The sequence below is a fragment of the Styela clava genome, chromosome 11 (assembly GCF_964204865.1).
Source record: "Styela clava chromosome 11, kaStyClav1.hap1.2, whole genome shotgun sequence".
NCBI lineage: Eukaryota > Metazoa > Chordata > Ascidiacea > Stolidobranchia > Styelidae > Styela > Styela clava.
Genome location: NC_135260.1, coordinates 6,129,449 through 6,151,609, shown reverse-complemented (window position 1 = coordinate 6,151,609; position 22,161 = coordinate 6,129,449). Strand labels below are relative to the sequence as shown.

Sequence of the window (22,161 nt, the reverse complement as noted above, 5' to 3'; positions counted from 1 at the left end):
AAGACGAGGCCTGTTTTTGGCACCAAAAAAAGAGGTTTCTCCGTGTATTCGTCCAATAAGACGAGTAAGAAGATCGCAACCCTGCGTCTCCGTTCGACAGTTAGCAAAAAAAGCGCACTAATATTTTTAACCGATTCTGTTGTATTTTTCAGTTACGCGCCAATGCCCTCTCATTTCATCGATTACTTTTGCTCGTGATGCACACACAAATGCGACGCCATCTTGGCGCCTTATACTCTGCTCGTGATGCACACGCAAATGTGGAAACTTCAAATACAATAATTAAAAAGCGTTTATATTCCAGATTTACCAAGCGAGAACGCCTATTCATCAAACTAAACTGTCGGGGAGGGCATATTATCGCTCGCAAGATATTTCATGGTCCTAATTGCAGAATAAACTGACATCGAAAAAAATCAATATTAGCATATTCGCCCAATAAGACGACCCCCCCTAAATCAGGCCAAAAATTTAGGTCTAGAAAATCGTCTTATTCGCCGGAAAATACGGTAGATAAAATTCCCTTGATACTAACCCTTCATCACAAATCATTAGAGCTGCATCTCCGAATGTAGTGAATCCATCTGGATGAAATAATCTGCCATTTTCTATTTCCATATCAAGATTACAACGCACTGGTGCACATAAATATTCTGGTTGTGCAAAGGAGCCATTTTCAGTGCAAACCAGTTTAAACTGGTTTGTTCCATCCAGAAGAACATATCCAGTGTTGCAGATATAATGAGCAAACGTTCCATAAACAAACTCTGAATCTATAATGTAATCAAACAATAAGGGTTTGTGACTGAATTTCATCAGAGAGATTGCATGGTTTTACATTTAGATTTACAATGAATGTGAGTCTATTGATGGCCAAAAGCCACTGCAGTTTTAAAAAGTCGGTTTATCTTATTGTATTTCTAAATCCAGAAGAAATATTAACCACATATAAAAATTGCATTAAGTTTCGAGTTAAAAGAAATCTGATAATGTTTTATTTTCAACATAAATAAACACATAAATTGCAAAATCCAAATATCAATTTCTGGATTCAACGTGAAACAATCTGAATATTCAAGTAACTATGGAAAAAATATATAATGGTGAATTCATGAAAAGTAATAATGAGAAAAATATAACATGAAAATACGAATGTTGTTCAAATGAAATTTAAACTTGATTGAAACTGACCTTCTACAAGGCTAGCTGTTTCGAACACAGGTGGGAAATCACAATCAACTGGTAAGCAAGGGTTTAATTCTGAATCCCATTGACCAGACGAAAGACAAATGAAGCTTGAATGAGATTCATATCTGGAAAAGAAAAAAATTATAGTTATAAAGCGGTTGCGAGTATATTTTTGTGTGAGATTTTTGCCAAGTTTTAGTATTCAATTAATGTTTCCAAATAATGTATTGTATTACTTTGCCAATTTGCTCTATTGTATGCGTCGGGGCTTTTCGAATACGAATTTCTAATATATTTCAAAAGTTATGAATATGATTGCTAATATCACTGTATCAGGGATAAACTGATGTATGAACATTTATCGCATCAGTGGTGAATTGATGTGAATTTTGATGAAATTGCAACAGTTGCTACATTTCTTGTCAGGAACACATAGATTTGGATTCCGAGGTAGTTGAGCATGCTCATGATGATTGCTGAATCCTATGATCTGACCCCATGAATTCACCCCCAAACATGATCTATGATCTCAACGAATTTACTCCCCTAAAATATATGTAAAATTGACTCTATTATCCATCTATGTTACTATCTTTTTCATTTTGTGTCATCTCACAATTATGCTTTTTTTATACAGCGTTTCCGCTTCAAACAAAGCTTGGGATAAACAAGCTTATGAGATAGTAACTATTAAATTAATTACTATTGAAAGAACCAAAAAGCTACTAGTTGGAATTGAATACTCAATCACACAAGTTAAGGGGTGTATATAGTCATGTGACTTGAACCTGAAATCTTCAACATGGGATTCCAACTCCGATAAGGACAGCGCTTCAAGTAAAAATCATAAAAAATTCATGCCACTAACGTACCCAGGTTCACAAATGTAGAAATTCATATCTCCAACAAATGATTTTTCAAGCAAAGGTGTTCCATGATCCGTGTTTGGGACAGATGGGCATTGAATTTTCTCACACACAATTTCCTCTGTTGAAAATGTGCCATCAGCTTGACAAAGTCTAGACTTTGCTCCAGTAGCAAGTATGTAATCATCAATACATTGATACTCAGCGACCATTTCAAACGTGAATACGGAATCTAAACAATAGGATTTTTCAATAACAATAATTCTAATCATATACCAACAAAATATTCCTATATACTTGGTAACTAAAACATTGACGCACCATCGATAAATCAATAAACAACCCCTGGTAATTTTCTTTCAAAGAACCTTAGATGTCAATGAAGAACACTTACACGGAAAAAATATATTTGCCATACGAAATACACAAAATATTCTAATCATGTTAGGCAGCTTTTCCTGAAGTGACTACATAACTAGGCAAAGTCTCAAACCCTTGGGAGATAATTGTAAAGTTAAACTGCGAGGAATATTGAGAATTAAAAGCTAATTTAAGACTCAAAACACCTGTTACGACCCATGCAATATGTGTGAGCAATTCTTCTCCATGCAAAATATGATGTATTATAATTCACTCGCATACTAAACAGTAAGTTACGGATGCCTACTGAAATGCCATGAACTACCAAAAAAATATAGTATTTTGGTGGTACATTACACGCCAGTAAATATAGGTTTGCATGGGTCTTTAAGTAGTCCAGATCAATACGATTATGTTGTACCAGCTATGAGGTAGTTAATTCGGTATTCCGATTTTTCTTATTTTCGTTCTATTACGAGTTCGGGGGCGGCCTGTGTTAGCCATGTGAATATCCCCCCTGTTCATAGGTTTCAGTCCGTTTACACAACTTGATGTAAAGTAGGCGAACAAAATTAGTTACCTCCACATTGGTACACATACATAACTGAATTTCCTTTAAAAAAATTACAAAAGTATACAAAATGTTATCTTTAACAGACACATACCTAGAGGAACAGAATTTTCAACCACTGGTGCTTCTCCACATGATACAGGTACACACGTTGGTTGAGTGTGCGACCATCTTCCATTTGTATCGCAACTAACTGTCGAAGAGCCCTTGAAAATAAATTGGCATTAAACACATTCACAATGGGTCTGTCAAAATATTCAAATTTTGTTGTCAATTGTTAAAAATTGTTTCAAAGAGCGAATAAATATAGTTAGAGAGCTGTACATGATTATTTTGGCATACCATGCCCGCCAGCTCACCCAGGATATAATAAATAGGGTAGGCAATGCCAAACTGAGAAGAATCTGATCCGTCAATGAACTTTAGCTCCTAAGGAATCAGAGTTTAAAAGTGAAGATGTGAAAATGCTATATAGAAAAAAGACCGCCAAAACAAGTAATAAAATTTCAGTTCATACCTCAAGTGTATAGCCTTCCAGACATGAGAACTGGGCAATGGCCCCATAAACATGAATGTGATCTTCGTGAGAACTATCGTTCAACGATCTGAAAACAAAACAGTAGTATGTGAGAAACAAGTTGTTTCATTGGACAAAAAATAAAAAATATTTGTGAGTGTTGGATATACTTGAGTCACCTTTTCTATGTAACTGTGTAACAAACTATTTTGACCAAAACTAACTGGACTTGACTAACCACTAGAGATATTTGAATTGAGGCCCAAAGAAATTCAAGAAGAGCCTTTGAAATAGTAAAAAATCGGAAAAATTTGATTTATCATGTAAATTAATGTTGAATTGAAAATGTCGAATTTCAAAAGTTTGTCATAGGAATACCTCAAAATTGGCCGCACGGCCGAGGGAAACTTGGACGAATTGTAACTTGACTCATAACTTTGGGTTCATGTAACTTGATTGCAGTGCAATGTACAACAACAGCAACTTAATAACTTCCCTCTAATCATTGCCTTCTGAACTCACAATAATTTGCAGTGCAAAATAGGCATTCACCTATGTTACATTTTTTATATTCAGTCACTGTGTTGTGCAGAATTGAATTGCTATTACAAAATTTTGAATATAACACAATACACTATTACCTATATGGTGAATGTGTGAATTCAACTTCTCCATTGCTGAAAACATTTAGTTCGGAACATTCGACTGGAAGACAATTGTACTCTGTAATGTCTTTAGACCATTTCCTATTTGCCTGAAAATGTTGATAATGGAGAATAGAGATGTTCAGAATTACAACAGAGCTGGAGCTGTTTTGAATGTGTGTGAGAGTATACCAGGGTCCTTTAAGCATGTTCAGGTTTATTTCAAACTAAGATTTGTAATAACCATGTAATAAACTGGCTGAACAATAAATAGTTGACCAAAACTGTATTTTTGTATTATTTTAGTTTCTTACTCATTCCAAACATTAAGAGAGTGTACCAGTATAGTACTAAGAGGTAAAGAATCAGTTTTAAGCACATAACAAATGATGAAAAATCGGAGTGCAAAGAAAATATCACAAACCTGACAAATGAATTGTTCTTCATCATTACTAGAGGATAGCTCAAACCCAGGTTCACAAGTCAGAATTCCTTCACTCAGGAAAGTAATTTCTTCAGCATTGAATATTCCTGAGAAATTATAAAGTACAGCAAGTATGTTTACCAATAGTAAATATAATTTGTTTGAATTAAGATCATGAACAATGGTGTCATCAGAATGAATAAAATATCCCAAATCATATCGAAAATCAGAAATTGTATCTAAAGCTACATAAAGTTGAATAATATAATGGTCAAGTTATAATATAAAATTGTAAATCAAAAATTGATTTTGCAAAACAAAAGTATAATACATATTGTATAGACTGCGCTTTTTCCACAGTGACATCATGTGTCATTAATTTATTCAATCCATCATCAATACCAAATGTTTTGAAAATATAAAAGTTGCAACATTAGAAAATCTTTATGTAACAAATATTGCAACTGATAAACATACCATGTGTAATGCTTATGATTTCTTCACATCTCACTGGTAAGCATTGAACATCAGTGTCATCAAATGTTCCATCAGATAAGCAATGCTTTGTTTGTAAACCATTCATTTCATATCCTTTTATACATTCATAAACTACATCCTCATCAAACACATATTCTTCTGTTTCTAAAACAAAGAAAAATGTTGCCATGTTTTAATTTGATGGTAATTTAAAATCACAGCAAATACTTCATAAGCAGACATACTGTTAACATTGATTAAGGTTGATGTAAGGATGTATAATAAAGTTACTTTTGCATAATCTAAAATGAAACAAAATATGCTATCAATATAGTGGAAACAGAGATTATGATCGTTGATATGAGTTACACATTCACATGAATAAGACTTGAGATAACGCGTGATGCACTTCAATAAATCTTCGTAGTATTTTGGTCACTCATGAGGTGAATCTGCTTCACTTGTGAGTAAATGAGCTTTCTTTTTCAGCGAATTCTACCAATTGAAAATTTTAAATTACCTGAAACAGCCATTGCATTTTTCACCACAGGTGCTGCACCACAAGATATAGGTTCACATGTTGGGGAAGGATCTATCCATGTTCCCAGAATTCCACATCTGATAATGTCAACTCCAACAATGCGGTGACTAATAAATAAAGCAAACAATAAATGATTTAAAGTTAATCATTGGCTGATAAGCTCCCTCACCATCATTTTAGTTTTTCAAGCTGGATAGAAAGCACACAACAATCTGCAATGACTCGTTTTCACACAAAAAAACAAAAGCTCTATTCAAATTGTTGTGTCCAACACTTGTCCTGCTGGTATGATTTAGGTTTACTTTGATGTAAATAGTTAAACTGAAGGTCATGCTATGATATGGGTGAAGATAGATATAATACTTCGACAAAAAGCTCAGCATATCCCTATGAAGTGAGATTCATAAAATTGTAACAAGTTTGGGACAAGTGGAGCTAGTATGGGACCTAAAATAGTTCAACTAAATATTAAACATGTGGTTTATCGTACCCTTCATTGCAAGTGTAAGTGACATTATCTCCATAAGACGCATTCAGCATTGAAGAGACACCGTGAGCAATTTCTGGCACTGGTGGACATGGTATTCTTTCACAAATTATTATTTCACTAGAAAATGTACCATCGGCTTGGCAAGCTTTTGTGTTCATATCAGTACCAAGCTGATAACCAGGGTTACATGCATAAAACACCAGCTGACCATATCTCAAAACATCATTGTTTTCTGTAAATAAAGAAGTTTATTATAAATAAAACGAGTCATGCCAAAGGGAAACACGGAACAAATTTGTTTAGAAATGTTGCTCAGGTTTGCTTTTTGAAATGATTTGATAACATCAATTACAAGACAAAATGGTTCTTCGACGCGGAAGAGGACAAGTAACTGCTGTCTTATGTTTCTGAAAGAACAGTGCTACATCTGGTTTCGTAGTCTTGTGTAATTCGTTTCTGATCGATTTTCCGAAGTTTTGACTTCGGTTCAACCTATATTCGATACATTCATTTGATGACTGGTGAAGTATCAGAAATAATTGTAAATCCATGATATTATCAAAATTTCCCGTTTCGATTTTTCAATCAAAGTATACAATCAAAAAAGGGACATGGAAAGTTAGTTAAACACTAATAACTATTACCATTTTCAAATAGTGAATTAGGAACAGTTGGGATGCCCCAACATTTTATTGTTCTACACCGAGGTACACTTGTCCATGTTCCATTTGCTTGGCAAGTGATGACAGGATTGCCTCTTATTTCATATCTAAGAAATACAAAGTTTAGTATAAAGCATTGGGAAAATACAATAATTTGGGTTAGTAACATGAAATATATCACAGGTTGAAGAATTTATATGTAAAATGTCGCATTAAATTTACATCAACTAATGTCTTGGTACAATATCCTGAATGAAATATTATTCCAAATGAATTACTCCCTAAACCATATTGCTAATAGATTCTTGATGTATAGAAAAAATAGTCAAATCAATATCAACAAAATTATAAGCATATTTGTTTTTTTTACAGAAAATTGAATAATTAAAGCAGTTATCAATGAAAGGCCAGTTTTTACTTCAATTATATACAGTTCTGGTATTTTTTTGCACAGTGATGTTACTAACAAAGAATTCAAAAGGCAAAACTGCATATTACCCTTCTATACACTTAAATTGAACTTCATCTTCATATCTTGGAAAAATTAAGTTAGCTGATGGAATCCCATGTTTTATACTTGGTACTTGTTCACACAACCTACGAACACAAACTGGTGTATTTGCTGTCCAATTACCAGTTGAATCACATGATATCACTTCTTTACCAACAAGATCAAAACCTGGTGGAACCATGAATATAATCAAGTGTTAACGGAAGGTACAATTTCTATTGTATCATTTTTGATAATGATAAACAATACAGGTCCAAGAATGTTGTGATTGCATTGAAGGTTTTATTATATAACAAATTCAGTACGTACAAATTTGAAAACAATTCTGTATTCTCATTGCAGAAAACTGCTTATGTATGAACAATATATCACAAAGTAACTTGTATAAAATTTAACATACGCATTATGCAAATATTCCTTGTGCGATATTTTATCTCACACCTGTCTAGAATGTGCAATAGCGTATATCAAATTGTACATAATAATCATTATTTGGTTGCGAATGGCAGAGTGCTCTATCGCGCAAACCATATTTTAATATCTGCAGTAATAGAGATGTAGCCCTTATAGTAGAGTGTACGCTTTGCATGCCTAAGGTAATATATCGATACCAGAGTTTCTAAAACCTTGGTTGTAATAACAGATAAGATAATATTCAGGGTTCGCACTCTGTATTTTAATTGTTGACCCCAATATCATCACATTGCGTTATGCACAAGAAGACCAGTAATTTATTCTAAAAAGGGTACAACAACTACTCATACTAAAATGAATGTTGTGATTCACCCACCTTCATTGCAAGAAAACACAACTGCACTTCCAAACGTGACTCCTTGGAATGAAACAATTTCCCCATGTTCAGGTGAATCAACATTGGTACAGTTGACAGGATCACATTTTACACACTCGTTTGACCAGGTTCCATCAGACTGACAAACTCTGGCTTTATCTTTTTTCATGTGTAGGAAACCAGGATGACATTCGTATTTCACAATATCAGTGTATTTTATTCCACTTTCCACTGAATAAGAAATGTTTCAGCCATAAGAAAATAGTTGTTATTGAGGTATTTGGATATTTTTGCATCATTTGATTGTAGATCATTGTTGAATGTTAGCAAGACTAAAATAGCATACTATGAAAGCTAATGAATTTGAGAATGTGCATTTGAGATGACCAACATAAATTTTGATACAAAAAGAGGTTTCGAATTTCAAAGTAATACTGATTTGAGGTAGATTCATTCAAGCTAAAAGTGTCAGAAACGTAATATCATGTTAACAGTTTTAGTTTAATTAGACCTCTGTCATAAGGAATGATTGCAATATTCATTGATAATTTTTAAATTTTAAACAACAAAATTACTTCAATTTTGTTGTATTGAAAATACAAAATTTTGGTTTGATAGCTAGATTTTTGTCCGACCGATTCTCTTCAGCTTTGCAGAATATAAGGACTGATATACCAGTACATAATTACATTCTTGATCAGGTATTATTCTAATATTGATAACTGGTAAATGCAGTAAATGATGGCAAATACGCATTAAGTCTAACTCGAAGTTAAATATTGCAAAATGATTTGGATAAACTTACAAATTGAAGCAGCGTTGTCTACTGGAGGTGGAACACTACAAGATATCCTTTCGCATATTGGTAGAGAAGGTTTGTATTTGCCATTAGCACGACATTGAATCTCCGAACTTCCTTTCAACAAATATCCTTCCAAGCAAGTGTACGAAATAGTATCCTACAAAGACAGAAATAATGAAATACCATTTTCTATAAATATACTCTAAATTGAATAATGAATAAAAGATTTATTTTTTGATTTGTTAATGAGGTATTATAAGCGATGATGTTTTTTGTTATGTTAAGTAAAATAACTAAATTTGAAAACCTGATTCGTGGCAAGTAATTATGATAAAAGTTCCACTTTCATACTGGAAGAAAAACTATAAAAGCCACTGTTTGGCCACTATTAGATACAAGGCTTCTACAGAACTAGTAAATGTGATAAAAATCTTCACAATCCAGAAAGCAGGCACCTTGAAGCTGGCCCTTCATTAGGCCTGATTCAACTTACCTCAAACAAGTAATGATCCTGCTTATCACCCATTAAGCTATTTTCCACATCAGGTGCAGACCCACATGATATTCTTTCACACTGTGGCAATGACCTTCTACAAAGACTGCTGTTTTCAGATGAGGATACTGGCGCAAAATGACCATCTGCACCACAGATACAATCAAATGATTTGTCACCAGATGGTAAAGCATAACCTTCGTCACAAACATAAGAGATTGTTTCATTGAATGTCATGAGATCACCAACACGGTCTGAATGATTTCTGTGTAAAAAGAAGATGAAAATACATTATTGAGTCTATTGTTAAATGGAGTAATAAATGTTGCAATTGAAGATAATGATTACTTTTTAAGAACAAGTTCTACTGGGAGATGCAATTAATCGAATCGGCCTAAATGATGGTCTCAAAAAATTTTCGCCTCAATTGTTTTACATTTGTTTCCTAGCCCCACAACATGTATCATTTATAACTCAGAACGGTGGAACAAGTGTGACACAATATCTTAGAGATGTCGCTTAGTGATGTCCTAGCCCCACAACATGTATCATTTATAACTCAGAACAGTGGAACAAGTGTATCAAGTGTGACACAATATCTTAGAGATGTCGCTTAGAGATGTCCTAGCCCCACAACATGTATCATTTATAACTCAGAACAGTGGAACAAGTGTATCAAGTGTGACACAATATCTTAGAGATGTCGCTTAGAGATGTCCTAGCCCCACAACATGTATCATTTATAACTCAGAACAGTGGAACAAGTGTATCAAGTGGGACACAATATCTTAGAGATGTCGCTTGGTCTGCCTCCATTGGTAATATCGGGTAAATTTGTAGATGTGATTTTATTATTTTTCAATTATTCGGGGCTCAAATCTGATGCATGACTATAATTAAAACATCATATTCGTAGGAATTAAACAATAGTCCATTGCATCTAAGACATGTCGGTAGCATTGAGGTTAAATATGTAGGCACTGTACTACTAACAAAAACATATCAAATACACTAAAAATACTCACTTAGATGGTATCGCTTCACATGTTACCAAAGTACATGTTGGCATATTTGCCCATTTACCATTCTGATCACATTGTGCAAAATCATTTTCAGAATCAGCTATTTTGTATCCTGTTTCACATTCATAATGCACGTTGTCTCCAAAAACATGACGTTTAACGAACGATAAATCTCTCTTCTCAATACTACCAGGGTCTAACTGTGTAGGTGCTTTCTCAATCAGTATATGCATATCGGGTGGTGGTAGTTCGATTGTTGGTATTTTAATTGATGTTGTTGGTGTTTCCAATATTGCGTAGCCATGTAATATTGGAGGCGGTGATGAACATGGTACTGGATTACATGTTGGGATGGAAGGCTTCCATGACTTGTTAGCTTGACAAGACAAAACACCTGAAAATCATATAATTTACAAATGTCACTGGGTTGATGCTAATAAAATTCAGCGTGCTTTCCACCAATTAAATTAATTTTTAAGAACATCGAATTGGGTCAATCTTATATATTTTACACTACCTAGGTCAAGGTTTTTATACCTTCCCTCTCTTACATGCCCTGATCTAAATGTACCCCATTTGTTTTTTCAAATTCTCGATTCTACGAGTACTTAAAACTACACATTGAATGAAAACAGCTATAGAAGGATGAGTTTCAATGTATAATCTTGAATGTAGATGTTTCCGTTATTTATTAAATCTTCAATGAATCATTAACTAGTGTTATGTGCAACTTGCATCCCGCAATGCGCACACTATGAATAGTTGATGTTTCCGTAAATATGTATTACAATATTACTAAATGCAATGAAAAGGAACCAATGGTGTAGTAGAGAAAGGTTAGATTGTCTTGATTGCAATATTGACCAAAATATTGGGAAACACTGACCTAGGCCATGAGGTCATTACAAATCGCTGTGTTACTTTATTGGACTTTGCATTCAAATTATATAAAAATTCCCATACCTTCTCCTGACATTTCATATCCAGGATCACACTGGTATTCTACTTCGCTTCTATAAATCATCAACTCATTGTTCAATGTATATGATCCATGTTCTATACTTTCTGGTATTACACATCTAATTGGTTCACATGCTGGTGGTTCTGTATGTGACCAGATTCTTAATTCAATAAAAAAATATATATAGGCTTACTTTTATAATATTGATTGATTGAAGTCAAATATTTTCATAATGCCATATTCTCAGTAAGTCTGAAAAGAGATTATTATTTGTGTGTGTGTGTGTGAATTTATGAACTCCTCATCATCACAGGATGTTTTATGTCATCCTCAGTCGCTTACAGCATATTTCACCTTCCTTCCATGCACTTAGTATTCATCAGTAAGATAAATTATATATGCCCATAGCATGTCTGGACTGATAATTGAACAACAGTCTAAGATTCGCCCTATTACAGGTGTCCCAGAGATAAATATGAAATACCTATCCAAATGCTGACAAACTGGATGTGAAGAAGATTGCCAAATACTACCTAATATAATCAAAGTGGTAATATCCAAAGTCCAAACATTATTGCCCGCCAGAACCCTAGAGCAGGGCTACTCAACTATTTTTATCTAAGGTCCGCATACAAAACTTCAAAATTATTTGAGTCCAGTATTTTCAGAAATTGTATTTCCGCATCGTTGAACGCGCACCTTCTCGGCTGGCTAATGATTAGTAGCTAATAAAAATGTCTTCATCATGGGGTTATAGTTCTTTTCATATATATTCAAAACTATAAAAGTGTTTTTATGAAAAGAAACTGCAAAAGCGGGGATAATTATTCAAAATAAAGAATTAGTTGCGGTCCGAAGCAAATACTCGAAAGGTCCGGATTCGGACCGCGGTCCGCCAGTTGAGTAGCCCTGCCCTAGAGGATATCATCAAAATTGTAAGTTCATCTTTCACATGCATCTATTCAATGACTGTGATACAGTTGTTGTTCATGCCAGATATAATACAAATAAATAGCTCACCCATCAGCAGTGCAAGACAATGTATTATCTGTTTCGCTTCCATCATACTCATAACCATTATCACATGCATATACAACGATGTTGTTAAAAGTTGTTTCAATATTTTCAGAATCCACCAAATATCCATGCTTCCTTGTTGGAGGTTGTCCACAATCAACTGGTCTGCAACTTGGTACGTCGGTGTCCCATAACTTATTGGCACCACATGTTACATTTTCTTGAGCTGAAAATATTGATATTTCCTATTGCTACTTGGCAAATAAAAAGTATCAACCGTGTGCATTAGTTGTGATTTACTCGCAAAATAATTTCAAGCGTTATGATAATATCAAACAATTTCTTAAAATGTGCTTGATGTCGGCTTGTGTTTAGAAGACCTATCATAGTCTATGCATTTAGGTTACAATTACACATAACATAAAAACAAAGTGAAATATTCTACAGGTGTTTTGCCAAACTTAGAAATATTGTAAAGTACAATAGTTTTAATGTAGAAATTTCCTTTAATATTGTAGAAAAACTAGGTAAACACATCTAATCGTCCAAAACATTGTGTTTGACTATACCAGTGTGGAATGGCACGTAGGATCATGGTGATTTAGTATTATGAAGAACCATAAACTACGAATAACTGTAAATACCTGTTACAATGTATCCATGTTCACACTCATATGTGATTATATCTTCAAACACAAGCTCTTCAGAATCTGCAGACTTTTTGTAAACAATTCGTGCATTCCCGTTTGCAATTTCCACTGGGGGAGGACAAATCACTCTCTCGCATTCAGGTAGTGGTAAAGGACCCCATTGTGCATTTGACCAGCAATTCAAAGATATCATTGAGCATGGTAGGCCTTCGATTGCAGTAATCTCAAATCCTTCATTACAGGTGTAGTTTGTAACGCCTCGATATACGTAATTGTCTGTTTCGGACCTGCAGAGATGTAAGGGCTTATAAACTGATTGATTTTCAATAGATCGATAGGCTAAATTATTCTAGAAGAACTATAAACCAAGAAAAGGACTAGATAAAACTCGACAGGGCCCCTTGCCTCCCTGGGTTCACAGAGTGAAAGGTCTTCGCTAGGTATCATTTGCGATGGCGATGGCTATATAAGTTTATAGTAGAGCATGAGGTCATAAATGTTGAGATTTTTTGGAAAGAAGAAAAAGATCATAAAAATTCGAAGAACACTGAACTAGATCGATTTTTGTAGGAAGACTTACTGTTATTACACTATTATCATTTTTATTGGTCGCTTCAAAATGTTTGTTTCGATTCTCCCAGAAGTGTAATATGAAAAATCGATTTAGAGAAATCGTGAAGTTTGGGAATAAGTATGTCCGTTATGTGCAGAGGTCTGCAATTGATTGAGAATAATTGAGAATGCAATTCTTCAATTACCTTGCATTATCTAATGCTGGTGGCTCCCCACATGATACAGGAATACAAATTGGTAATTCTTGCTGGATTTTAGAATTTCCTGTTCCCCATAATCCATTTGCTTGGCAGACTCTACATATGTGAGTGTCCAAGCAGTATCCAAGTTTGGTTGAATTTCCTTGTATTTCGTAGCCTGGTATAGAAATCATACCAAGTTCAAATTTAGATCTGAGAAATTGCACTAGGAAGGTGAGAAGGGTAAATCATGTCAGGTTAAACTAGTAGTATCTGTGCCTCAAACAGTAAGAGAATTGAGATTTAAAAGTAGCAAACAAACTTGGCTAGGTTGTCAATGTCGAGATTAACTCTAGGTCCCTACAACTAAAATTCTATAAATCTATAAATAAGTTTGTATGCAGCCTTTTATATGCCTTTAATTCTGAACGAAGCTTTGTACAAGCAGCCACTGCTTGGTAAAGAGCTGCTATATTTTTCGAGGATTTTTCCAGTTTGTCAATGTACCACCCTCTGATTAGGTGATTCAGAGATTCACTATGCTATCACGTCTATTCCACCCCAGCGCTCAGTTTATGATTATGTTTCTGCTTCAAGTTGATTTGTATAAGAAACATTTAAATATAATTGACCTAGCAACTCCAAACAAATGCGTTACCTTATATATGTGTGTTCAATTATTATTATAATCAATTTATACCTAGTTCACATGAAAAAGCAACGAGTGATCCAAATGTTGTTGCAACAAAATCAGCATATCCATTTTCCAATGTCCCTGGATCTTCACATGATATTATTTCACATGTAGGAGGTCCACTGGTCCAACTTTTATCCCACTCACATGTAACAGTCTTGAACTGTTTTTCGTCTTCTGAGAATACATCAAATATTAATGATAAAAATTGATTTATGAATAATACACATCAGAGCTTCTCAACAGAACAGCGGCCCTATTATGGATCTTTAGAGTATTCAATTCGGACCGCATCTGTTTTGCTATTTTAGCAGCATTAACTCGATTAAATTTTGATGGGTGATTTATTCAGGTTCCTTTTCAATTTTATACGTCTTGCACTGATCCACACATGGAAATTATTGTAATTTCATATTGATAGCATTACATAAACATCGTCTTCAGGGAGCAAATAATCAGTTGCCAGAAAACTGCAGTGTGCATTGACGATGTTGAATTTGGCACAGTGCCTTTGTTTTGCAAGAATTTGTTATTTGTTGACCCTTGTAACATCAAACATTTCAAGTTTCTTTGCATGGTTGTAGAAAGTCTTGTAAATCTATCTTTGGTATGAACAGTTGAGTAACCCTAACGTGAATACTAAATTAGGAAAAATTAGAATCACACCTTCTGATGTCATTTTATATCCAATATCACATCGATATGTAATAGAACTTTTGTAGAAAAATCCTCCTGCATTTTTCATGTATCTTCCAAATTCCAGATCTAGCGGTGGAAGACACTCAACGGGAGTGCAAGTTGGAGTGGGATAGTCAAATGTTTGATCCTCTTGGCAAGTCAATGTAGATGCCCCTTCCAATTCATACCCTGAAAAAATTTAAACATATTTGAATTACAAAAAGGTTACAGCAGAAAGTAAGATAGAAATCAGTGAACATCTCTGAGAATCTGACAAAATGCCAACCAACATTTCTCAGGTTTTAAATTTTTAGTTAGGTTTAGGTTAGTTCACCTTGCGATTCCTCATTTAAGATGGGGGGAATCTTGTCCAGAGATACAGGTGCAGAAATGCTTTATAGTCATTTGAATATTATAATAATTTTATCTAATAATTCCAAATTGTAACAGAATGGATAAATAAAAATAACTGAAATAAATCATATCTTACCAGGTAGACATTCATAAGTTATACTTTGTCCATAGATCAAAGGAGTGGTGGTGAACTCTTGTCCACTATGCAAAACTCTAGGAGGCAAATCACAAGATACTGGACTGCATATTGGTGGACTGCTTGACCATGATCCAGATGCTTCACACAGCAGTAATGATTCTCCCTGTATGATGAATAACAGAAAATGAGCTTCTTTCAGAAAGTATATCTGCGATATATGTCTATTTTACAGCGTTCCCAGTGTAACCAATAAAATTTGATTTAAACATTTAAATATATTAATTAAGAAAAATTTACCTAAATCCTTTACTTCAACTGTAGTATTCCATATGTAAAAACTGCATTAGCTATACCAAATTTAAATTGTCACGGTATTTTTACTATTTCGCAATAGATTGAAAGAATTTTGCAATATTGATATCTCCCTGATTAGTACCGGATGAATACCATTGAAAATTATCAAATATGAATTTGCATATGTTTGACATAAATTACAGCTCCTTTAAATCTAATCTACTTATTAATTAATAATAACCACTATATCAATATTCAGGCAATAAAATAAGTTACATTCATCGGTGGGTATTGCCTTGAAAAATACATAAACTACACACCTCCATTTCATGGCCGATATCACATTGAAAATAAGATTTTGCACCGAATACTGATTCTCCAGAAATATTGAATTGGCCATGCATAAAAACTGGTAATTCAGGGCATGGAACAGGTACGCACTCTGGTGGTGAAGTATCCCATCTACGATTGTGCTCGCAGTTGATTGTGAAGATACCTTGATCTATAGATGAAAATATATTTCAAATATGAAATAAATTTCCAAAATTTCGGAACTTGTCATTCCAATATGTTTTTAGTCATCGTACTCAGTTAGCTCTCAGCTCTCATAAATTTGTTGTCAGTGTACCCACCAGACAAAAAAACATTTACACAGAAAGTTTTCTCAAGAATTTCAGTTGGATTTGGAATTCACCACCGCATAGTTGTTTACTTGATGGAATAGAATTGGATCATTTCAAGTCTAGCCTCAATCAGTCCCTATAAAGACGTAATAGCCAAAAATGTGTGATATTTTCAAAAGAACACATAACTGAATATCAATACTAGTTACAAATTAAATTGTATTATAATACAATATTTCAATTCTTTTTCTAATAAATTAGTAGCAATTTCCAAAATTTGACTGCTATTTTTTCAATAATTTCAAATTCAAACAAAATACAATAATACCTTCAACGGAATCAAATCTATATCCTTCATCACATTCATATTTCACTGATTGACCGTAGGAATACGGGTCAAAATTTCCGGAAGAAGTTTTCATTGATCCTAGGTGTAAAGATGGTGGTTGACCACATGATACCGGTCTGCATCCGGGAGCTCTCGGAGACCACTCTCTGTAGGTAAATTATAAAATAGAGAACGTTATAATGATGAAGGTAAAGTTATAATAATAAATATTTTAGAAATCAGAAATGCATTTATCGTATGGTCAATAATTTTAATTGTATTCATAATCAAGACATTGTTTATCATAATCTGCTAGATTAGGGGTGGGCAACTTCTCTAGTCGGCGGGCCAGATGTGGGAAAATTGGGATGGGAAGTTCTCGGCGGGCCGGATTATAACATGAATAGTATTCAATATCTTAATCACATATTTATTCGCTAATGAAAGAAAGAAAATTATAAATCGCGTTCAAAGTAAAGTTTAAACTACAAATAATAGAAACCAAAAAACACATAATGAATTTATCATAATGTACTGTGTTATAATGTGATATCATTATGTACTGATGTAGTCAGCAAGCCAGTCAAAATTTCGGGCCATATGTTGCCCACCCCTGTGCTAGATAGATGAATTTGCACACAAGGGTGGTCCACACCTCCTGCTGTATACAGACTCCATCTACAACAATTGTACAAATACGGGAGAATTTTTATGCCCGTCCACGAAGACAATGGCATCGGCGTATATTCAGACTGTCTTAAAATTAAATATTTAAAACCAACAATATTCATCTATCCTAACATTACAACAGTGAGCCGCAACATTTCGGACTCGGACATATTATCTGTAAACTATTATTGTAAGCTATTATTGTAGCTAGTATTGGGCTATTATTGTAAGTGAAATTTTAACTTTTTCAGCGAATACTTCAAAGTAAATATACTTTATCTGTAATTAGTTTCATATCTTTAACCCATGGGGGAACTCCATGCTTATGTCCGATGAGGTCATAATGGGAATAAAAAAAATGTCATGTGACAACAAGTCATGTTTCAATTTATTATGGAAGAAGTTTTAATACAATCATATAATATAACAATATAATAATATAAAAATCATTCAAGACTTTGTTGTTTACCTGGTTGATAAGCATTTTATGACTCCAAGTCCATCTAATTCGTAACCAGCTTCACAACTATATGTTGCTGTTTGTTGGTAAGTTAGACCTGTGGCATTAAACCTTCCATTCAATGGCGTAGGTGGGATGCCACATGACACTGGCGCGCAGTTTGGTAAATCGATAATGTCACTTCTACCATTTTCCATGCAAGAAATCGAAATGAACTCAGTTTCAGATGAGGCAGAGAATTCATAACCTGCAAATTATTTGAAAACTTATTTGAAAAGGCTGAAAAATAATTGGCACATTCTTGTTTTTAGCTTTTGTAGAACAGTTTTACAATTTTACAATTGCAGTTTTACTATTGCACCATTTGTTTGATCCACCTGCATATTAATCACTGGTTTGAAGTCCAAGAATGACAATTCTGTTTGCAAGAAGATGATACCTGGACATCTGATTGATGGCTGATTTTAAATTGAATAGGTTAATTGACTTAATGTTCATTTTGCTGAGTACTAAATAATAAAGCCTATCTATTCTCGTATTCAATCAAAACCCATATTTCAGCGATGCCTAATAAATAAATACCGTCATTGAGAATAGAATATCTAGCCTCGTGCCACTTTTTTCATATTTAATACAGTGTGTGGTTATCATATAATTAATATAGCTTTGCTCCAGCACGGCATGATTATGAAATTTTAAATGTCCCAGATCGTAACCCTTTAAAAAGCTTTCAAATTCTATACCTTTATTCTAATAAATCCTTACCTTTCAGAGGTCTATAAATTAGAGACCCTTCATATTTGAATATTTCTGGACCAATCATTTCACAATGCTTCTTCACTTCTGGTATGGGACATTGAACACGAACACAAGATGGCGGAGGATTCGGGCCAAATGTTCCAGTAGCTTGACAATGCAAAGTCGCATCTCCTGTATGGGGAAGTTAAATTTGACTGACTCGTAAACAGAAAACAAATAAGGCTATTATCGTATTGTAGAATTGTAAATCAGCGAATAGTGAAATTGGTAATTTGCTTCCAAAATTGCACAATGCTTTCAACATAGGCTCGAAACAATTATATGGTAGGAGCTACTATTTCAGAAAGGGGGCCAAATTTTTTGGGGTTTGTATAGTCTGAGTGAATCATATCGCTAAGTTGTTGTTGTTGGTTTTGTTCGGACATTTAGGGATTGTTGTTTTAAACTTGACTTTGCTTAAAACTGCTACAATAATAGGTTTCAAATTGTTAGTGCTTAAAGATAAACGACATCCCTGAAGGTATACTAATTTTATTTATATTTTTATATTCAAGTATGAAGTATAGTATTTCACAAAAAAATTTACTTTTCTGTTTGAATTCACAGGAACAGTATTTTTACATTCTATATTTAACTCCATATATTTAAGTATTCCACTCTAGTTTTAACTCGAGCTGTTGGCGCCATCAATCTGCTCTCTGTTACCTTGTTTTTATATTTAGCAGTTGTAATTACCTCGAAGTTCAAAGCCTGGTTCACACTTGTATGTAATGAAATCCTTATACACCATCACTACATCACTTTGTGTTTGTGAAGAGTGGGAAACATCAGGTGGAAAACCACAAGATACTGGATGACAGGATGGTGTACGATCCAATGTGTATATGGGTTCTGAAAAAAAAAAAGACTATTATTTTCCAAATATTTCTATGCAGTATAGAAAGCTGTCATAGTAATATATGCACAACTGGTGAAATACTGACGATATAGTTTAGCCAATGTTTTGATTGTCTACAAAGACAAATTTATCAGGGCAATATAGAACTTATTTTTATTAGGAAATTCCAAATATTGAAAAAAAAACATATCGTTTGGTTCTTACCACATGCATGTTGTACATACATTACTATAATCTAGCCTGGTAACAATCACTCACTACAGAAATCACTCATTGTAACTTTGGACTTTCATTCCAAAATTCCTGCTTTAAACCTTTTTTCATTTTGGTGCAGTTCTTGGATTTAATACTTTGCAGAACTCCATACTTATACATGTTTTTAATATCGATTAAAATCATTTCTTCTCATATCCAAATATTAACTTTTGAAAATTTTATATTGTTATATTTTTTTTTTCTGTTACTAACCTGCAAAGGCTACTACTGCTCGTGGAAGTGTTTTTTCAAGAATATTTGACCCTGTAAAAAAAAAAAAATTTTATCAATAAATTCAATCAATCAAATGAAATCGTGGAATGATTCAGTTCTAGTAGAAAGTAAAATTCGATGAAAGAAGAAAACTCATGCTAACTTGGTACTTGCAAGGTTATAAAAATGTGATGCAGTTTCAATATTATAAAAAAAATTAAACTTACAAGTTATGTTTTTCATTTCAGTTCAAAAATCAAATTGAAAAAATGAACCAAAACATATATGAAAAAGATAGCAATAATATTTGAAGTATGTCTGAATAGTTCACCTGATCCATGTTCTTCTGCAAAAACAATTTCAACATTTCTTTTAGATCGTGAAGCTGAGTCAACAATTGGTTCCATTTTTGTATTTCTATCAACATTTGTTTGTGAATCCACATTTTCTCTATTCATTCCTGAAGCTTCACTTAGCATTGCCTGTAGCTGACGTGTTGAATAATCTGTGGAAAAATGAATAGTTAACAATTTCACTTCGGCTATTGTAAAATCGGATCATCCTGTATTTCAGAGCAAGTTAGAATGTCATGAATTGGACACATCTAAGCATATTTTATGAATGCATGTTGTTCAACAGCACATACTTGATTGGGAAAATTTCAAAATCGTTTTTCGTAAGTACTGAGGCTAAACATAATACAAAAAGGACATAAAAAATATATTTTCTCTATTTCATTTATGTGGTCATATATGCATTATTGTCCTAATTTATCAACTTGAAGAAGCTTCCTACTTACCAAAAAAAAAGTAAAACAAACATATTGCACAAAAGCTAACACCATTGAAGTCATTTTACAACAGTTACCAAATTCTATCACATAACAATATAATGAATCCTCCAAGCGGTGTATACAAATACACTAACATGAAAAGCAAAGAGAAACGACCAGTGAATAGATGCTGCAGCCAATCATTCAGTAAGCCAGTGAGCCCTAGCTCAGTGATTGACCTGACTTCGGACTCAGATTACACTAAACTCAGTTTTACTTGTGAATCATGATTTAGGAAATTCCGAGTTTGCCAAACATAAGCTAACCAGAAGGAGCTGCCATTCTTCCAAGTGGAGCAATGTGTTCTTTGACAGAAACTTTTGTTTTCCATTCTCCATTGGACTCACAAATCCATTGCCTTGCTCCTTCCATGTAATAACCAGGATCACATTGATACGTTGCTTCGTGTTCATATGTGTTGCCTGTAAGTAGAGTTGTAATGATTTACTATTGTTAACCTTTGGTCAGGTTGTACTTTGCAATTGTGATGAAACAAAATTTCCATATTCCAACAGTATTTTCCCCATATTTTATTATGTGTAATATAGTTTTATTTATTGAAGATGACTCGATTACATTTTTACACAATAGCACAAATAAGCAATCCAATTAAATAATTAAAAAATATTATTTCAACTCTATTTCCAACACCTAATTAAATTTAGACATTTTCTGAGGTTATTTAGCACGTTCAATGAAGAGCTGTTAAACAGGCTCTAAACAAGGTTTTAGAAAAGCATTAGTAAATGATACAAAAGGAGATGCTGTTTTCAAAAATACAGATATCTTTTGAGGTAAGCCTACTAGATTCATTATTACGTTGCTAATGACATCAATCATATTATAATATGTTGTACCTGTGGAATCAATTACTCCGTTCACTAATTCTACTGGGTTTCCACAAGACACTGGAAGACATTGTGGTACTTCAGTGTAAGTTCTGTCACTTTGGCAAGCAACCTCAAAGATACCTTCAACGTAATAACCTACATCACATTCATATCCAATCTTTTCCTGATATGTAGGATTGTTTCTGTGAAGATAAAACACAAACATTGCTCAATAAATATCATTGCAATTTTTTTACTTACACATTTTTGTAAGCCGGTAATTAAGAGGCAGTTTGCATTTGATATGCGCAAGAATATTTGAATTTCAGTTCAATACATCAATATACAAAACAAAAGATGAATGCTCAAATACATGCATACGAAGGTCATTGGTACT

General features: G+C 33.7%; 1 protein-coding gene across 2 annotated transcripts in view; it reads right to left on the bottom strand.

The window, feature by feature from the left end:
- The window catches only part of LOC120347382 (sushi, von Willebrand factor type A, EGF and pentraxin domain-containing protein 1-like), a 136,397-nt gene that overhangs the window by 7,732 nt on the left and 106,504 nt on the right, over nt 1-22,161 (bottom strand). Inside the window, exons 81-112 of one of the 2 annotated variants that reach the window (XM_039417309.2) lie at nt 21,792-21,967; nt 21,201-21,356; nt 20,434-20,607; nt 20,103-20,153; nt 19,472-19,627; nt 18,743-18,907; nt 17,987-18,224; nt 16,849-17,015; nt 16,218-16,399; nt 15,601-15,766; nt 15,099-15,299; nt 14,439-14,609; nt 13,745-13,916; nt 12,981-13,273; nt 12,340-12,562; nt 11,322-11,479; nt 10,362-10,752; nt 9,337-9,601; nt 8,847-9,000; nt 8,042-8,272; nt 7,239-7,419; nt 6,723-6,847; nt 6,079-6,310; nt 5,568-5,695; nt 5,048-5,212; nt 4,571-4,677; nt 4,144-4,256; nt 3,503-3,590; nt 3,080-3,191; nt 2,061-2,286; nt 1,192-1,313; nt 536-773 (exon numbers count right to left, since the gene is read on the bottom strand). In XM_039417309.2, the coding sequence (XP_039273243.2) occupies nt 536-773; nt 1,192-1,313; nt 2,061-2,286; nt 3,080-3,191; nt 3,503-3,590; nt 4,144-4,256; nt 4,571-4,677; nt 5,048-5,212; nt 5,568-5,695; nt 6,079-6,310; nt 6,723-6,847; nt 7,239-7,419; nt 8,042-8,272; nt 8,847-9,000; nt 9,337-9,601; nt 10,362-10,752; nt 11,322-11,479; nt 12,340-12,562; nt 12,981-13,273; nt 13,745-13,916; nt 14,439-14,609; nt 15,099-15,299; nt 15,601-15,766; nt 16,218-16,399; nt 16,849-17,015; nt 17,987-18,224; nt 18,743-18,907; nt 19,472-19,627; nt 20,103-20,153; nt 20,434-20,607; nt 21,201-21,356; nt 21,792-21,967 (5,727 nt within the window). The remainder of the gene's footprint in view (nt 1-535; nt 774-1,191; nt 1,314-2,060; nt 2,287-3,079; nt 3,192-3,502; nt 3,591-4,143; nt 4,257-4,570; nt 4,678-5,047; nt 5,213-5,567; nt 5,696-6,078; nt 6,311-6,722; nt 6,848-7,238; nt 7,420-8,041; nt 8,273-8,846; nt 9,001-9,336; nt 9,602-10,361; nt 10,753-11,321; nt 11,480-12,339; nt 12,563-12,980; nt 13,274-13,744; nt 13,917-14,438; nt 14,610-15,098; nt 15,300-15,600; nt 15,767-16,217; nt 16,400-16,848; nt 17,016-17,986; nt 18,225-18,742; nt 18,908-19,471; nt 19,628-20,102; nt 20,154-20,433; nt 20,608-21,200; nt 21,357-21,791; nt 21,968-22,161) is intronic. The other variant, XM_078117588.1, reaches the window with a different exon arrangement.